The 19,399-nt window shown below is 48.3% G+C and overlaps 1 protein-coding gene across 2 annotated transcripts in view; it reads left to right on the forward strand.

Moving 5' to 3' along the window:
• Positions 1-19,399, forward strand: part of LOC119400472 (protein argonaute-1) — a 379,544-nt gene that overhangs the window by 353,677 nt on the left and 6,468 nt on the right. The window contains exons 1-4 of one of the 2 annotated variants that reach the window (XM_037667527.2): positions 10,976-10,991; positions 12,006-12,089; positions 16,249-16,523; positions 18,090-19,187. In XM_037667527.2, coding sequence (XP_037523455.1) covers positions 12,035-12,089; positions 16,249-16,523; positions 18,090-19,187 — 1,428 coding nt within the window. In that variant the 5' untranslated portion in view covers positions 10,976-10,991; positions 12,006-12,034. Of the gene's footprint in view, positions 1-10,975; positions 10,992-12,005; positions 12,090-16,248; positions 16,524-18,089; positions 19,188-19,399 lie in introns of those variants that run through there. The other variant, XM_049418080.1, reaches the window with a different exon arrangement.

Below are 19,399 nucleotides of genomic sequence, written 5' to 3' on the forward strand. Positions count from 1 at the left end.
CGCGAGAGGGAAGCCAGGGAAGCAGCGTAGGAGAGGAGAGAGAGGGGGAGGGGACGCGCATGCGCTGGCGCTCATCGCGGCCCTGCGTAGGAGAGAATTTCGGCATGTCGAGCCCGCATTTCAGAGGAGTCAACCGAAACAAGCGCTGGACAACGCGCGCAGCGCTCTACCGGCTAGATGGAAAGGAGACTAGAGGAGGAGAATAGCGCATGCACCGCGGACAATTTAGAGGTGGTCCTTTTGGTGCGCCAGCGAACGCCGGTTGTGGTCCAAAGACCGAGTCAGAGCCGAGAGTCGATAACACAAACGAAAACGAAATATATTCTCAGTTAAGGCAATATAAATATCAAAAACACATGCACACTCGGCTGGTACCAGTTACAACTTCACAATATAACTCAGATGGTGTTTACAAACAGATCACACGCTACAAATGTAATCGCATGCATTACAACTATTCAAGGACAGTTAAAGTCTTGAATATATAATGGCGTATCCAGTCCATATTTCTTGGACGGTACTTGAATGCTTCTCTTCAAGGAAACACTCACGCCAACTCCAGTGGTGTCTGTCGTTGTCCCTTCCGTCGACGTAACTTGTCACATCTCACACGGCGTCGCCCTCGAATTCTTCCAGATCGACGATCAACCGATCTTTGGCTAACGGAGCCGCACTCAGCATAACTTCACCATATACCGGCCGACTGACTCACTCCTTCACTCCTTCACTGACTGTCTGGTCGTCATCGCACGCTTTTATCTCCTCTTCCCAGTGTTCTAGAAGCGTCGGGAGCGTTCTTCGGCGTGTAGTAAAGCCAAGGCTGGGGAAAGGGCGAGAGCTTTCTCGTAGGTTCGAATCGCGGCGGCGTCGCTCGGTGATGCGTCATGCTTCTCTTCCAGATGTTTCCAGGCTTTGCCGGGCGTTTGATCTTTGATCGCGTTGTCTGCGTCTGGCTCGAGTGGGTGAGGAGGATGCGGCGCGTCGGCGTCTTCTGTTGCTTGTTTTTTCGTCGTTCGTGTTTCTTGGGCGAGCAGCTCGCGCCGTTCTGTCTCGCAGCCGTTTGAAAGCGGTCGCGCGCGCGCTTTATGGGCGCTCGTTTGTGACAAGGAGAGATGCGCATGCGTAGTGTGAGTGCGGACAAGCAGGCCGCGGGACATACCCCCGAGCAAGAGATGCTTCGCATCTAAAACGGAGAACAGAACTTAGCAAAAGAGCAACAGCCATGGGACTAGGTGTCCATCAGCTCCGCTCTCTCTTTAGCATTGCACCTCCAGTGCAAGCTAAGCTAATTTTTCTTTTTTATCTGCCTCATCTCATTTATTGTTTCCCTTTTGTGTCCCTTTAAAGTAAAATGGGGACATAACTGCAGCACGAATTAGCGTAACACGTAAAATGAAAAACGACGGGAGGGTACACTTCTGTCTCTTCAAATCAAATCAAATCAAATCAAATCAAATCAAATCAAAGTTTTATTTACATCCTGACGATGAGGGCAGGCTTGGGCGAAAAGCGATACAATTCGCTTGAGGAAACCCAAGCCCCCATATACAGGGCATACAGTAGAGACACACAAGGATGTGAAAATGCTGTCAAAAAACAAACTAGCGCGTTACATACATGGAAAAAAAATACATCACCAATACTACCACAAAATCAAACCAGTGCGTTACATGAGAAAAAAGAGAAAGGATGAAAAATGGTTAATGTGACACTTAAACCTTGTTTGTACAATATTTATGATTACAAGATACAAAATATGTGTACATGTAAATATGTACCGACAGTCATTCGCTAAAGATAATGATTTGACCCAATAAATAATCCAAAACAACAGGCAAACATCAAACAAACAAAAATAATGAAAAGAGATCTCTCTTCATACAGTACAGCAATTTTTTTTTACGGAGATTAGTTACAGGAAATGTTTTTTATTATCACTTATACTGCGTTTCTATACTTCTATTTCGCTACTGAGGAGTGTGTTTAGCAAGTGCATGAGGCAAGCAATACTGTAACATTTGTCATCCGTATTCAGTTCGGCAAAAGGGGTTGTTCCAGAAGTCTTGTTTGCGGAGAGAACAGAAAGGAGTATTTACTCTTAGATTAGCGAGATTTAGAAGGTCATGTTGATTTTTATAAACAGACTTTTTATATTCGATAGCTAATTTCCAATCATAAAATTTTCCTATGGGTACAACGTTAAAACGATGAAACAAATCTTTTGTATGCGCACCACATTCAACGTTAGCTATGGACCGAAGAGCCCTTTTTTGTAACATAAATATTCTATGGTTATTTCTTTGTGTGGAATTTCCCCACACTAAAAAACAATAATTTATGTGTGAACTCGTGTGTGTCGGCTCTTCTCTTCTTTCGGCGCTTCGAAATTTTAAGTGCGGAGCACTTTACGGGGTCGTCCATCCACTGCCTGATGTCGCATCTAGTCCCGCAGTGGTCATTACAGGCCTAAAACAAGGCTAACAATGCTGAAAACCAGCGCAAAATAAGCTAACAAGGTCTAAAATAATATAAACTATAGATACTGAGGTAACCAGGAATTAATCGCAATAACTTATCTAAAATCACGAAAAATGCTTCTAAAACATCTGGCTGATACCCGCGCCACGCAAGAGAGGGCGCCACCGCCTCGGCAAGTGTGCGATTGCCGATCCAGCCTGGCTCCCCCATTCCCACTCCCATTTATTGTCAATAAAGTTTATTCCTCCTCCTCGATCCTTGCCGATGGAATCGCTGGGTTTCCCGTGCTGCGCACTTCTTTAGGTTCCGCGGTAGTGGAGCTGGATGAAGCGCAGGATTTAGAACTACACCAAGACCTACATTAGCGTAGGATTCAGCGCAGGAGTTAGAACTACACCAGGGCGTACACGCAGTGGCGTAAATCATGGAGGGAGGGTGAGGGTCAGGGGGTCCTGACCCCCCTTGTATTCAGACTGGGGAGGACGCCCCTTGAAAATGTCCCCCCTTGAGATTTGCCGTACACACATCGTAACTGAAATGCTTGACATTTAAGCTTAGTGCACTTTCGTTAATATCAACTCTGAAATTTGAAGCCCTTCCAATGAGTACAAACAAGTACAAGAGTGAAAGCTGTTTTGGTTTAAAAAGGCACTGTAAAGGTCACGCTTTCTGCAGTGCTACGGGTGACTTCTGACGTGCCGCAAATGTTTATTATGCTGGCCTTTGAAGTGGAAAGTAAAGAATCCCCGATCACCTAACGTTATTTATGCATACGATTGGGTGGAAGACGTTGACAATTAAGTATGACTGCGATTTGTCTAATATAATTGTTATTAAAGATATCACTGGTGAACGTAAACACGCTTTACAAGGACGATTCCAGGGGTAAATCGTGGAAGGCTAACAGGATACACAGTTGGAGCTGAAGCTAAATAAAATCATTTCTTTTGCGTGTTATAACAAAAAAGTGGTAGCATTTTCAGTTGACGATTTAATCCGAATAGCATATTAGCTAGAAATAGAGCCTATACCTACGAGATACACTTGCAAACAAACTTTGCCAACTATTGGTTGCCCAGGCCCATACTCCTTTTCTTCTTAATTTGTTTGAAAACACGACAGTTATGTTTTTCCTTTGTTCGTTTTCTCCTTGATGTGGATTGAAGTCCCGTCAAGGAGATGATCGACGTCGATGAAGCAGGAGGCAGGTTGGAGGTAATGAAAACTTGAAGGTATATTGCAGCGAAATATTTACAGTCATATGTACATCTTGCCGAAGCACACTGATGATAACATAGACATCAACAGCATCTTACTCTTCTACTTAACTTTTCTTAAGTTAGAGCCTAGAACACTGTTACTACATACGAAGAACCGAGTCTCACTGTTCGACCACCAAGTGGTTACGGCCCAGACGAAAGTTGCATCGTACGGAGTCTTACTGATCGATCAGTTTAGTGATTACAGCCTAGACTGAAGGGAAACGAATTCCGTCCAGTCTTAAGTACCTTGCGGTAACAAAGAAAAAGGGGAGGTGGCCACTGGTGGTCCGCCTCGACATTCTGTTATCCAATCTGCTTATCCTCAGATTAAGCCGCTCCCTACTGGGCTGTCCTTAATCTCGACAGCAGTGTCTTTACAGCGCAGACAGGCGTTTTGGCACTCTTTCCCATCATGGCTCTCCCTCTCCTTCCCATGCTCTCAGGGATTCTCACGGTCGAAATACATCGGTATCATAGCCCAGGTGCATTCACGCCATTTTCCCATACACATCGAGGTGAACTCGCGGAGCCAGTCGTTAAACCGTTCCGGGAAAGAAAAGGCGTCTGCGTGACCCTGCCTCCCACGCATTCGACCTTGCATTGTTGCAAAAGCACATCTTGGCCCGTGTTGGGGTCACGCATACTGTAGCCTCGAGTCCTCATTTTCCCACACATTCCGGCCGCCGACCCCTGAGAACGGTCGCTTGACCGCAACCCATGCTGGCCATCGGGGTAGACAAGCTTGTTCAAAGGAAGCCGTTTGCTTTCTCTTGATAATTGCCCAGCGAAAAGACCAGGCAGGGGGAGAGCCGAGAAAGAAGCTTTGTACGACGTACCGTGCCGCGCCGTCCCGTCTGCAGGATCGACTTATGAGCGGCAAACATAACAACGACTTTGATTTTTATATTATTAAAAAGGACGTATATTTATTAAAAACAATATGGCCTCCATCGCATCAAGATTTGTGTCCTCCCTTGACATTTTTCTGGATTTACGCCACTGCGTACACGAGAACCACATTAGCGCAGGATATAACGTCGGATTTAGAACTACACCAGGGCGTACACGAGAATGACATTAGCGCAGGATTTAGCATCGGATTTAGAACTACGCCAGGGCGTACACGAAAACATTAGCGCAGGTTTTAGCGTGGGATTTAGAATTCCACCAGGGCGTACACGAGAACGACATTAGCGCGGGATTTAGCGTGGGATTTAGAACTATACACTAGGGCGTACACGAGAACATTAGCGCAGGATTTAGCGTGGGATTTAGAACTACACCAGGGCGTACACGAAAACGACATAAGCGCAGGATTTAGCGTGGGATTTGGAACTACACCAGGGTCCATGCGTACACGAGAACGACATTAGCGCAGGATTTAGCGTGTGATTTAGAACGACACCACGGCGTACACGAGAGAACGACATTAGCGCAGGACTTAGCGTCGGATTTAGAACTACACCAGGGCGTACACGAGAACGACAATAGCGCAGGATTTAGCGTGTGATTTAGAACTACACCAGGGAGTACACGAGAGAATGACGTTAGCGCAGGATTTAGAACTACACCAGGGCGTACACGAGAACGAAATTAGCGCGAGATTTAGCGTGGGATTTAAAACTACACCAGGGCGTACACGAGAACCACATTAGCGCAGGATTTAGCGTGGGAATTAGAACTACACCAGGGCGTACACGAGAACGACATTAGCGCAAGATTTAGCGTGGGATTTAGAACTACAAAGACCTACGCAAGAGCTACATTAGCGCTACATTACAACCAATCAAACAGCGACAATACCCGGCCGTCTGGTTAACACTCACTTCCAGCAGGGGAGCCAACACAATTTTTTATCATGATGCCTTCTTGCGCACCTTCCTAGTCGCCTAGGAGTTTGGGCAGCGGGTGCAAAGTCTGCCCCATACATTGACTTAGTAGGGAGGGGGAGCGCTGCGATGAATCTTCGCCTCCCCTGATGAGGAACCCTGCGCACCCCTATGTCCGTGCTTACGAAGGCATACGTTATAGCTTTGCATTATCATTGTTTTCTTTCTTTAAGCCTACTTTTGGAGCGAAAGCTGTTATGAGATCACAACAACGGCCGTTTTTGGCGCCGTAGTCGTCCGCCGCCGCCGATGTCCGTAACCGCTATCGCGCGAAATAAGAAAAAATACCCATGATGGAACGGGGTTCGAAGATGGGCCCTCTGCGTGGGAGCCCAGCATTCTACCTCAGAGCCATGCCGCTGCCTGAAACTTCTTTGTAAAAAAACCTTATACAGGCTTCATGTCGGGAAGGAACTACATTAACATATGTCATATAGCATGGTAGAAGAGTAAAATAACAACCAAGCGTCACACAACGCGAATTGCACAACGAGTGGGTTGTTGAATGCTTCCAACCCATTGTAAAGGGCTCTGCCATCATTCATCGTCATCAGGCATGTACAGCATCAACAAAGTGCACATAATGCCTAACATATGTGTTAAGAGGGTACCACGGTTCTCCGAAGAATGACAAAAAATGGCATAGTGGTTGCTTCCCTAGTTCCCAAAAATTATGATGACGTATAGCGTAGTGGGTTCCTCGCAAATGCACTCCTGTTGGTTGCCATGGAAGCCAATAAGGGCCCCATGATCCATTTCTTCAGGGCCTCAATAAAGTTCTTTCCCCCATTTTTTACTCGTGGATTGCGTAGACTGAAGTACGGACGAACTAGTGCAGCAAGAACGGCAGCGATAGCGGCACGCAGTACGAAGTTATTCAATTTAGAAAATTCAAAATACAAGAAAAAAAATGCCTGCCCTCAACTCGATTTTCGCGGGGTCACGTGACCACATTTCACTCTCTGCTGTGACGTCGGATGGCGCTCCAATGAAATGGGCTGAAAGCTCTTACGTAGGGGAAGCTCGCACACCATTGTTGCTTCTCCTTTCCAACGTATTGTTGACGTCGTTGCCATAGTAACAAACGTGGTTCCTCCTGACTTGTCAGAACTTGAGCGGGCGCTACTGCTTCGTAGCGAGGCTGGGGAGGCTTTGTCTGCTGTTCCTTACAACGACATTCCATGTCATTCCCTCTTCTCATTCTGAGAAGGGAATTTGTGGAGCGGCATGGGCGGTTAAACACGGTCGCCCCTACGCGGGTTGTTCGGTGAACAGCCCGACGAGTTACAAGTGTGCAGCGACAACAATTCAACGAAGAGGATTACTTGCACCGTTTCAACAACAATCATGAGCCTACCGCACATGCGGAAAGAGGCAGCTCGCAAACGTACAGACGCAAAAAGAAGGAAGAGGGGCAAGCGTTTCATATGGACATCCGACCGGCGCAGGCAAAAAAAAAAAAAAAGAAAGCCAGAGCAACCAGAGGCGAAATGGCAACCGGCGCCTCTGTCGTACTTTGTGGTTGTAGTGATATTTTTTGTTGCGACGGCGGCTATTTGGAGTTCATTGAAAAAGCACAGAAAAGAAAAACGAAACACAATAGTAATCTCAACTTTGATGCAACGCCGTTATTACTTCTAACGTTACATTTATCCAATCATAGGCCAGCGCCCATCTTCGTCATTTCCGCCCGCAATAGTTCTGGCAAGCGCCACTACGCGCTGATGCGGTCAGCAGCGATGTAGCGACTTCAACGCGTGATTAAAATACTAAATAATTTGATATCGGTGCTTAAACTTATGCTAAAATTATCCCCAGCCATCAGTCTACGCAACCTGCAAGTAAAAAATGGGGGGTTGAATAGTGTTGGAGGGCCCCTTTAACGTATGTTACACAGCGTGGTGAGAGAGTGAAATAAGGACCGGGCGTCACACAATGCGAATTACGTAACTAGTGGGTGTTTAAAGCTTCCAACCCATTACAAAGGGCTGAGACATAATTCTTTATCGTCATCAGCGGACCTAAATAAAAGTTTTTCCATACCATACCATCAAACGTCGCATCAACAAAATGCCCATAATGCCTTACAGATGTGTAGCTGGTACCTGGCTTCTCGGCAGAATGACGAATAATGGTGTAGTGGGTGCTTCCCAACTTCACAAAAATTATGACTTATGGCGTGTAGTGGGGAGCTTACTAGTGTACTTGTACTAGTAGCCCCAAGATAGTTTATAAGGGGCTCTGAAGAAATGCCGCTCTTTCCGCTTTCGATGTGACTGTGCTGCGCTTTCCGCGCATGCCTGGCGTTTTTTTTTTTTTTTTGCTACGTCCCGCCTTTCACTTTCTCCCACCTATCTGTCTGTTAACCTCCATTTCACACTTCGCAAGACGTGAATAAAGCAGTTGTGAGCTTGCGCACCACCCGTCTTGCTGTGCCTGTCTCGACCCCGTCTCCTAGTACGAAGCGCAAGAAGAAATCATGGACAACCACCAACTAGCCCAATTCATCACTCTGCTAAAGAAATTTAAGCTTTCTTCGGAAATGGAATGGGGGGTCGGGGAACACCCCCCCCCCTTTATGTACGTTAAATTTGTACGTGTGCGCGTTTATATAAAACAAAGACGACAGCCGCGTCCAACGGAATCGACACTAGCTGAGCCACGTACGGTACAAAAAAAGAAAAATCCGTTCCGTCATCTCTTATGTGCCAAAGCTGTTAGACCTCCGCCATCTTACCAGGGGCACGAAAAACCATTAATGCCTTTAGCTGAGCTAGTTGGTACTGATTGAATGCTTCCTTATAAAACGTTATAAAACGCACAAAACGTTGCTTTACAGCGAACAATAAATAGCGACTTCCTCACACGCCCTGTTTAAAGGGACGCTTAAGAGCAAAACGACTTTTCCCATATTAGTAAAGTACTCTTTCACGATACCAAAAACACCACGCTTGCTGCGAGAAGACGCTTAGTAAGCGTGAAAACGCGCGAAAAAAAAAATGTGGGTGGCGACGCGACCTTGAAGTTTCCGCACCATTTGCCGTGACGTCACAAGTTTTGACGGCGCGGGACTACGTAGCTCCTCATCGGTAAAAATGAAGTACGTTGTCCTCTGAGAGGGCCATAGACTTAACAAACCAAGTTTGGGGTAATTTTGTTGAGCGAATGGCGCGAAAATACTGTCACGTGGTCGTGACGTCGACGAAGACAGCAGTCGGCGTTTTCAAGATGAAACTGTTTATTTGGCCGAACTTGTGGCCGGGAAATGAGAACTCGAACTATAGCAATACACGCTGTAAACTGATAGCGGCGAACAGGCCGTCGGCCATCGATAAAACTGACAAGCGATGAAGCGCGTCGACATTTATATATACATGTGCCGTCGAATATTCCAGCGTTATCGCAGGTTGTCGCGCAAGTTCTAGAATAAGCTCGAGTGTTCGCGTCTTGTGTGCAATCTTAACAAAATGATCTACAATAATCGCGAAGCTTCTCGAACAATGAGGCGCAATTTGCGCTGAGCGTTGCTGACAGTCTTTGTGGGCGAAAACCGAATACAGCGAAAGTGATAATAAGAAACGCACGTGGCAATACGATAAGTACACTTTGAAATCCGTGATGTCACGCGGGGAGATTTAAACATGAAACTTTGGACTTGATTTTCTCCTCTATTAATAAGCCTATGATGGCGAAATTAACGATATTAGAGTTATCATTTATCGATCTAGGCCTATTCATTGTTTCTCTTCAGCGCCCCTTTAAGAGGGATAATTGTTCCGGACAGATACTGCCCAACGTGGGTTCCTTAAGAAAAAAATCTGCAGCGCGAGCAAACAAGAACGAGAAGAGACACACGGAAACAAGACGTTCAACGTCATGGCAAATTTTACTATATACAACCTAAGAACAAATACAAGCTCCACCTACAGCCATCACTGTCCCGCCCAGAGAGAATTTGCGTAGTCGTTCCATCCAGGGTTCCATCCAATCACATTTTGCCCATTTGCATGACGTCAAGCACTTCTCGCGTGATTCAGATAGCTGGTGTACCCCAACGTTACTAGTAACGTTGGTGTACCTATACAGGCGCATGTTCGCGTCGCTTCTTTTTTTAAGTCGAAAACTTGAACGCCCTGGCAAATTTCATCAGATATTAGGACTTGTTGGGTATATTTTGGGACATATTTTGGGTAGGAATGGCGAACCTTTAGATTTCGATACGCGTGTTGTTTACATCAGCCAAGAGAAAGTACTTATGCCTATAAAGGAAACCAGCTTGCACGATAGGTGATTGACAAGAGCGTCGCGATTTTGCGCGTAGAGCTCGTATGGTTGTGACTATAGAGATCTCACTCATCCCGATGCATTGTTTTCGTCTGGAACAGCGATCTCTTATGTTACAATTAATTTAGCATCTACTTCAGCAGAACAAAAGCATTTTATCGTTTTAGGTGAATTATGGGAAAATGCTGGCTTTACATTTGCTGCTAAGAAGTTAAGAGCCTCCACATGAGCATTTTATTTTCAAACCTCCTTGCACGGTACCTGAATTGGCCGAGCGTACTATGCCTCCACTGTTCGTTCATCTGGCATGTGGGCTGCAACGGGAGCAACTGCAAACGGATCCCGTAGCATTTGTCGACAGACTGACGCTGAGTGATTCGTAAATTACGATTTGGCCATACCGAAATCACCACTCTTGCCGCGAGAAACTGACGCCCAAAAAGAAAATGCGGGTGGCAACGCCGCCTTGAAGTTCTCGCTCGCCGTTCGGTCTCGGCTAGGGAATATACGCAATCGTTTATGGCTAAAACTTACATTGTGTTCTGGGGACCACGAAGTATTGACATAGCAAGCTTCATAAAATTTCGTTGAACCAATGCGGCCAAAAGACGCAGAAAGAATGAGTTTGTGACGTCACGCTGACGGTCACGTGCTGAAGCGCTAAATTCAACCATGAAACTTTCTCCTCTTCCTGTCCTAATAATTAACCTCAATCACTATATAACTAGAAAGCATAGTTCATATGTATAAACCGACTTAGTGTTTAATTTTTGTGTCCCTTCATCGCATAGTCGTCATCCAACCGTCACAGCAAGTGCGCAGGAAACAGTGCGTGCAGCTGGTAGAAGCGCCGCGACCGAGTCACTCAAGCATGGCTCTGCAAAATACAAACAAACAAAAACCAGCCAAGAATAACGCGATGCAAAATTTATATAAGATGCGCGAAAAAACGCCGAATTTAAAGTATACCGAGCAGCGGCTGGCCGACCGTTGTTATCGCAATGCTTGTGGAGGCGCTGAACGCGTTTTGTTCTTTGACATCGCCGCGTCTGTCACATTCAGCAGCGACGTCAGGGGAGTACCATCCATGGAACGCGATATTCGCTTGCAGCGCCGGACGAACGCCTGGTGTATGGGGGCGGTACTAAAACATGGCGGCACACTGCAGGCACGCATTGGGGGAAGCCATCTTGATGAGGACTGAGGATCCGAGTGGCGGGGGGGGGGGGGGGGGGGGGGGGGGGTGTATTTAGCGCCAAATTCAATTGGGATGCACCAGCAAGCCAAATTGAGCGAGTGGAAGGTATTCAGATGGGGAGCGCGCGACCTTCTTCCTGTTGCGCAACCCGCCACATGATCAAAACGACAATCGTTGCGTTCTGGTTGATGAAGGTTTGCCCATCCACCTATTTTTGCACCACTTATTATAAGTAAGACTTTGTTTTTGTTTACGTGTACACATAAATTAGACACGAATAAAGAGCAGAGTTTGTTTGAACGTTTTATTGCATAAACGTACCATTCATACAGTAAAAACACAACTTGAATATTTTACGTTTTTAGTCGCATATAAAAGTCGCATCCTGATATGCCGTGCAAGCGTAGAAAAACAAAACGAGCAGCATGCAGACAGATGCCGGTGTGGCGGCAAAAATTTCGACACCACTCAGCACCGCACGATTTGTGATGACGGCGCGAATCCATTCATGCGTCTGTTTCGCTGAAGCTTGCAAGGGTTTCGCTGAAACAAACTTTACACGGTGGTAAAAGCGGCCTTTGGGACACCGTAGGCCGTAGCATACATGGGCGCGCCACAAGAAACGCCCCTTTTTCGCCGTGAGAGATAGGACGGCACAGTTCCCGTTTTCCACTCCGGGTGGCGCTCCTATACTTTCGCAATCTCGAACTACAACCTTCAGGTTCACTTGCGTATTAAAAACGTCGGAGTTAATAAGTAACCTGGTAATAAATGTAATATCGAACAACAACGTTCATTTATGCTCGTACGTAGTACAGCCACCAAACATTAGGATCGCTGCGGTCACGGGTCAGAAAAACCGCGAAGTTTCATCCCCCTGGCGACGTCCCGCAGCGGGAGCGCGTTCCATTCTGGTGTTGATCATGCCCGGTGAAAGCGGTCGTACCACAGGGCAGGGCAGAGGCCGTGGAAAGAAATGTGAGTGGCGTAGTTTTTTTCTTTTCTTTTTTAAGGACGTAGATACTACGAAGAGGGTTACAATTTCAACAAACTGAAATTAGCGCAAATTAAGACGGACATGTAGACGAGGCAGACAAGGACAAGCAGCACCTGTCCTATCTCAGTCTTAATTATTTGCGCTAATTTCACCGGGAGAGACAGGTCTTGCTAAACTGCAGAGCAAAGATTAGGACACACGCAACACAAGCAGGCGGAAATTTTGATGGAGGGGGGGTGTTTTACCGAAAATAAATAACGAAAGCAGGTCTTTCTCTCAAACGGTCAAGGCCTTCAGCAAGTGACCCCCCCCCCCCCCCGAAAATATTCCTGGCTACGGGGGGGTGTCAGTAAGTGACCTCCCCCCCCCTGGCTACGCCCCTGCTGAAGCTTTAGAATTCTTGCGTATCTTGGGTGTCCAAAGGTGCCTTTTCGCACCCAAAGCCAATACTCGGCTGGCATTCTTTCACGCGTCGAACTTGGTTGCGCGAGAATTGAGACGCGTGGCGCGTTCGCGCAGTGCATTTCGCGTCGGGACTAAAAGGTTCAGACGCGGCAAACAAGCGTTTAACTTGCGAACAACCGATTTCTTTTTTTCTCGAGTGGGGCACGAGGGTTTGACCTTGAATAGGATGCTGGGCAGGCAAGTGTTCTCTGCTCTAAGCGCTCGCGTGGCAGCGAAGAATGCTTCCGCACATTGTCGGGTTGCCCCTCCCTACGAAAGCTAAGCGACGCAAGAGCGTGCCACGGCCGTAGCAAGAAATTTATTTAGGCGGTGTTCTGACCTTCGTTCATGTATACTACGTTTGCGCGTGCCCAAAGAAGGAATTAACAGCGCTAACGAAGGAAACGCGACGACCCGTCCTCGTGTTTTCTTTTCTTCGTTCCGTATCCCCCCTTTGAGACATGTGCCAACTAGCTGGGCATCTTTGTATTTGGGCGGAAGGGGGGTTTAACCCTCCTTTGGCTACGACACTGTCGCGTGCTGTTCTTCGTTTGCTTGTGGTGAGCGAAAACAAGTTATCCGGGAGATAGGCTTACCTGACGGGCTTGGCGACAAACGGAAGTTGATGCATCCGGATCGCACCCTGCCTCGACCGACCGTTAATCTTCGGGCGTTGGGAGTAACTGCTGCATACTCTGAAAGCCGGCCGTCTTGTTGACAATACATATATAGGGCCAAGAAGGTATGGTGCCGCGTCGCTCAAGCAGCAACTGCAAATTTTGCTCGTAAGAGCACGGTCGCGAGCGCTATCTCGACAGACGTCAGTAGACGGCTCTTTTAAACTGGATGCGCTCTCAACGCTTACTTTGCGTCACGGTGTAGGACATATGTTTATAATATATATATATATATATATATATATATATATATATATATATATATATATATATATATATATATATATATATATATCTTAAACCATGTTTGGCGTTTCGAGGACTGACAGCACGAAAACTATTTCGGTCCCTAACCAGAGGTTTGTTGAATTACACGAGATTGGATTCAATAGAGATATAGCTGCCAGCCTTACTTCGTACAACATTCCAATTTGTTGCTATCGCATTCATCGCTTCGCCCTTGCATCGAAACTGTGATGTTGTTTTTCGAACAGAGCGCCCAGCCTCGCGGTTCATAAATGAAACATTGACCTTCATTTCATCGTCCCATGGTGGCGAAATTGACGTCGACACCGAATAATTGACGAATAATTTTCATCGGTCTAAACTGATTTCATGTCTCACCTCAGTGTCCCTTTAAAGGGGCCCTGCAACACCTTTCTTAGTTATATTGGAATAGTCTCATTATTGACGTATGACTCTTCACGAGTCATATGCCGCAAAAATTTTTCGAATCCGTCAAGCCTAAGTGGTGTTACCAAATTATAGAGATCACGTTCCGCAGCTTTCTCCCTCAACTCAACGCCGCGAGCGCGCGGAAAGCTAGCCAGCGAGTCGAGGGAGGCAGCGCAGAGGAGCGAGGCTCCGCCCAAGAGCGCCGGCGGAGTTTTTTTCTTCATTTTTTTCTCTCTGACGTCTGGGCGCAACCACGTGGTCTGTGCCGCCACTTCCGGTCGGCTTGCGTCGTTCTCGTCGAGCGGAGCCGATATCGCGCGTGCTTGAAAACTGCGCGTCGGTTTGGTAATGTTGGGTGTGCACCTCGAACGCCGTAGTGTTTTCATCGCTCTGCCAACCATGGAAGCAAACCTGCGCGCTCGTTTGGAACGAATGACAGCTGAGATCGGTTTCGGCCCATACTCCGATACACCGCCTCGTAAGACGGCACTGGCAGACGACCCCGAAGCGCCGCCATTACCGGACGCCCGCATTGTTATCGGAGACACGCTGCGCCCATGCCTCGGTCGGTCGTGAGAACGTGCCGACGATGCAGTTCTCAGCTGACGAGGCAACACTCGAACGGCTGCCACTCTCAACGGAACCGGCGATGGTCAAAAGCACAGAAATATTCACGTTTTCGGCACTGCGCATGGCGAAGAAAACGGAACCACGCAACTACGAGCAGACGAGCTGTCGGTGAGACCGGAAGTGCTAATATTAATGTTTGTTCGGTGTTTTTAACGCGATAACAGAATATAAACATACATATTATCTACTTATTGAACTCAAAATTAACAACGAAAGTAATAATGAGGGTGTTATCGTGATTATAACAGCAGCCAATGGTGGAACTGCCGACAATCGCGTCATATATTGCGGACTAATACATCATTTGTCGAGAGAAGAGGGAGCGATTTTCAGCTGACTTTGAGAATTTATTGTAAATTCCAGGCCGTGCGCATCGCTGTAATATTTGGATCGCGTGTTCTCGGGAGCCTCGACTACCGATCGGCAGCGCTTTTTGAGCATGCTCGAAAAGTGTTGCAGGGCCCCTTTAAAGGGGAACATCCCAGCCAGCGAAAGTGAAATGTGTCCAGTGAAGCTATCGAAAACCACCAGGCGGGTATGCAGCTATTAGACAAGGGCATGCTGCACGCGTACGGTTTAGGTTGCTACAGCACGCATTGTCCACTTCACCACATGCACCACATGTGAAAGCTTCCGGCGAGAAAGTGAAGGCAATGCCGATCCATTTGTCTGGCTGATCGCCGTAGCTAATACGGAAGCAAACTATGCGCGTTCATCTGATGCGCACGGATGGGGGGGGGGGGGGGGGGTGTAATTATCTAAATGAGGGCGCCAGTTCTGCCCCATACATTTACTAAGCCGGACCTTTCACGTCATTTTTTTAATGCGCAGGATTATGGCTGTGTGTGTGTGTGTGTGTGTGTGTGTGTGTGTGTGTGTGTGTGTGTGTGTGTGTGTGTGTGTGTGTGTGTGTGTTTACGATCATGGCTGCCGAGGGCCCCTGATTTTGCATCTTAAAGGGCAACACTTTCACCATGGTCAGAAAACGCTGCCGATCGGTAGTCGAGGCTCCTGAACACGCGAGTCACATTTTAGCGCAGCTTGCGGCCTGGAATTTCCAATTAATGCTCAAGTCAGCTAGAAATCGTTCCCTCTTCCCTTCACAAATGATGCCATCGACCCAAATAACCGCGCCATAAAGCCAAAGTCCACGGCAATAGGCTGATTTGAGCACCGTGTGCTGCATAGTTACCGCTTCCGCCACGTGCCCGCTCGCTCGCTCGCTCGCGACCACACTGAAAGAAGGCCGCGCGTTCGAAGAAACGTGCTGAAGGTCGCGACGCGCCCTGACGAATGGACGCATCTTCTTTCGTGGTCCCCATCCCTGCGTAGCTTTCAGTGCGCTCTCTGGTACGAGAGGAGAGAGAGCGCGCTCGAAGCGTGCGACGAATCCCAGTCGCTCGTACTTGACAGATTCCACAAATTTTGCGGCAGTCGATTCGTAAGGCAATAAGCTCTTCTAACGAAGCCACTCGACGATTACTAGGAAAAGTGTTGCAGGGCCCCTTTGAGAACTGTTTACTCCACCTTTACCAGCGGAAAGCCGGGGACCAATGGCAGGCTTTTATCGGAAGCGCGTCATCGCTTCATTTTCATATCTGCGCCCATTGCAGAGCTCGTTTTCTTTCTGACTCGACCAACGGGAAGCGAGACACCCCCGCTTCCCCTAATATAGAACCCTGTGCACGACTGTGCGCCTGTTCTTCCCGCGCAGCTGCGCCTGGCGTGGCCTCCCCTCCCGCTGGCGCCGCGTGCAACGGGTTCGTGCAAGCTCTAAAGCAGCGGTTGGAGAGCGACCCGCCAACCGTGAACGGCCACAGCAATGGCTTCGTCAGCAACGGTCACCGAACAACGACGGGCGGCACTGCCGCGGGCCGTCCGCCCGGCTCCATGTCTCCGACCTCTCCGCCGGCGACGACGCCACCCAGAACCGGAACCGAGCTCGCCTTGACCGCCGGTGGGTCGCCGAACGACGAGATGCGCATCCGGGTAAGTTGTGCGAAAAGAAAAAAAAAATGCTCTCAGGTTAAGCACAGATATGTTCATCTGAATTCGCCTAATATTCAGCGCATTTTCAATTAGTGGATTCGCACTATCAGCTATCGCGAATGACCACAATTTCGAAAACGCAACACCCCTGTCTTCTAAAGCAGGGTTATCAAACTCTCCTCAGCTAGCGGGCAGCAGTCGCGAAATTTAGCTTCGCAAGGGCCGCCGGGGCAGTGAGGAACGTAGGTAGGGGAGGGAGGGGGGGGGGGGGCTAGATTGCACAAATCATCTGTGAACAATTGCCACTTGAAAGGCGGCTTTTTCCATATATGTGACGAAAACAATGAAAATAAAAATATATGTGACGAAGACAGTCGTGTGAGGGGCGGGCCGCGTGTTTGAGACCCCTGTTCTAGAGTGTGCTTTAAGCAAAGCAACTCTTGCGCAAGCCAAAAGGCTATGTGAGGAAAGAAAGGCAGCCTGACACCCCATATTATGCAAATTCTTGATTGCCCAAAGGCTGTTTTGGGTGCTTGAAACAGTTGTAGGCAATGCGCTACGTGTAACCGATTACTCGTAATTAATTGCCTTTTCTTGTAATTTTGTAATATAATCGATTACTTTTTCTAAACATTAAGGTTCTGGGTAATTGAATTAATTTTCTTGTAATTATTGCCTGTAATCATTTTTTTTTTTCAAAATCAAGTTGCAACCACTTCTACGGCAGTTCTCGTCCCGAAGAATGTGCGACCGCTCTGTAGGGACCCCCCCCCCCCGTCTGACAGGACGGGGAGTCCCTATACAGAGCCCATTTTTTCACCTTTTTCTTGGCCTTACACGAGCGCCAGCAACAGTGAAGCACGTTGACGCACTGCGCAACTACGAGCTGGTGCGCAAGGCGTTCGTATACGTTTTAATACCACCCTTCCCTCCAGCGCATGCATTGAGAGTGTTCAGTGCAGCAGCTGACCTCCTAACGAGCAAACGTGGAAGAATCAGCGACGACTACTTTAAAAAACAACTGCTGAAAGTTAACGTGTAGCAGTGTATGACAGAAGCCACAGTAAGCCTCGCAGCCTTTTCTCTACCATGCAAGCCACAGTAGTTGGTTGTAGCTTCAGTAAACTTGTTATTGTGTTACGGCAATAAAATTTTGAAGGAGTTTAGTAACGCAAAAGTGATCGATTACATTTCTGTAAACGCTCAGTTACTTTTCTGGGGCTGCATTTGACCACTGCAATCAATTACACTTTAAATGAAGAAATTGTAATCTGTTACTTCTGTAACGTGCACAAGTCTGGTTTGAAAAAGGTGCAAAAGAGGAATTTTAAGGGCTCGTTCTCCTTTGTTACACGTCAATTAGAACAGACAAATGTTGTTTGTAGTAATCGCGATATAAATGAGAGGAAATTAAAGTGGACGGAAAGATGACTCGCCGCCTGTAGGAAACGAACCTGCAACCTTCGAATAGCGCGTCCGATGCTCTGCGGCGGCGGTCATCCTCCCGTCCACATTATCGGGTGGTAGCAAAGTAGTTTACATTAACAGTTGATAACTGTGTCGCAGGAAGTCGCACTGACCCTTCCGTCGCACTTCCCTCGGCGGCCAGCCCATGGCACGCTCGGCCGTCTAATCCAGCTAATGGCCAACCATTTCAGTATCGAGATCCCAGACGGCAGCATATACCACTACGACGTCGAGATAACCTCCACGGAGGAGGCTAGGGTGCCCGAGCAGAAAAGGTACCGCTGCCTCAGCACAAAGATCAATCGCACCGTCATCGAGCTTCTCGTGAAGAAATACCGAGGCGAGCTGTCCGACTGCATCCCGGCCTTCGACGGCCGCAAGAACCTGTACACGCGACGCCAGCTCAACTTCCGCGAGAGGATCTTCTCCGTCGACCTGGAGGAGAACCAGAGGATTCAGAGGTTCACAGTCAAGATCCAGTACGCCGCCACGGTCAACCTTGACGCCTTGAACGCCGTGTACAAGAAACGCACCCACAACGTACCCCAAGAGGTTATCCAGGCGATCGACATCGTGGTACGCCACGGACCGTCGATCAAGCTGACGCCCGTGGGGCGCTCCTTCTTCAAACCGCCGTACGAGACGTACGCGTTGGGCGGAGGCCGCGAAGTCTGGTTCGGTTACTACACGAGCGTGCGGCCGGCGCAGTGGAAACCCATGCTGAACGTGGACGTGTCGGCGACCGCTTTCTACGAGCCCTTGCCCCTGGTCAACTTCATGTGCAAGATATTCGGCGGCAGGCGCGTCATGACGCCCTCCGAGTTCCGGCCGCTCAGCGAGTCCCAGCACGCGCGGCTCAACAAGGAGCTCAAGGGTTTGCGCATCAAGGTGACGCACCTGCCTTACCCGCGCAAGTACAAGGTCGTGCGCGTCACCAGGAGCTCGGCGAGTGCGATCTCTTTCGACACGGACGAAGGGGCCAGCGTCACGGTATCGCAGTACTTCGGGCAGCGGTACGCTCCCCTGCAGTACCCGCACTTGCCGTGCGTGCAGAGCGGCAGGCCCGAGCATCCGGTCTACATCCCCTTCGAGGTGTGCGAGCTGGTCGAGGGCCAGCACTGCCGAAAGAAGCTCGACGAGAACCAGACGGCCGAGATGATCAAGCGCACGGCCAAGCCGCCTGCCCAGAGATTCCAGGTATACTGTGTCCATTCACTGTCGCGCAATATACAGCTCATTACAGCAGTTCCGCTCATTTTCTTTTTCCATTAAACGGAATGGATACCAAAGGTGAAAGGTGGCTCCCTCTAATGCGCACGCCTGTGGCGATGCGGCCACCTGGTCTTGTGCGCTATAAACGTTAACACGGTTTACAAACATGCCCAATCGTATACGCATTTTCACGCTCT

Source organism: Rhipicephalus sanguineus, chromosome 7, assembly GCF_013339695.2.
Source record: "Rhipicephalus sanguineus isolate Rsan-2018 chromosome 7, BIME_Rsan_1.4, whole genome shotgun sequence".
In the NCBI taxonomy this organism is placed as follows: domain Eukaryota; kingdom Metazoa; phylum Arthropoda; class Arachnida; order Ixodida; family Ixodidae; genus Rhipicephalus; species Rhipicephalus sanguineus.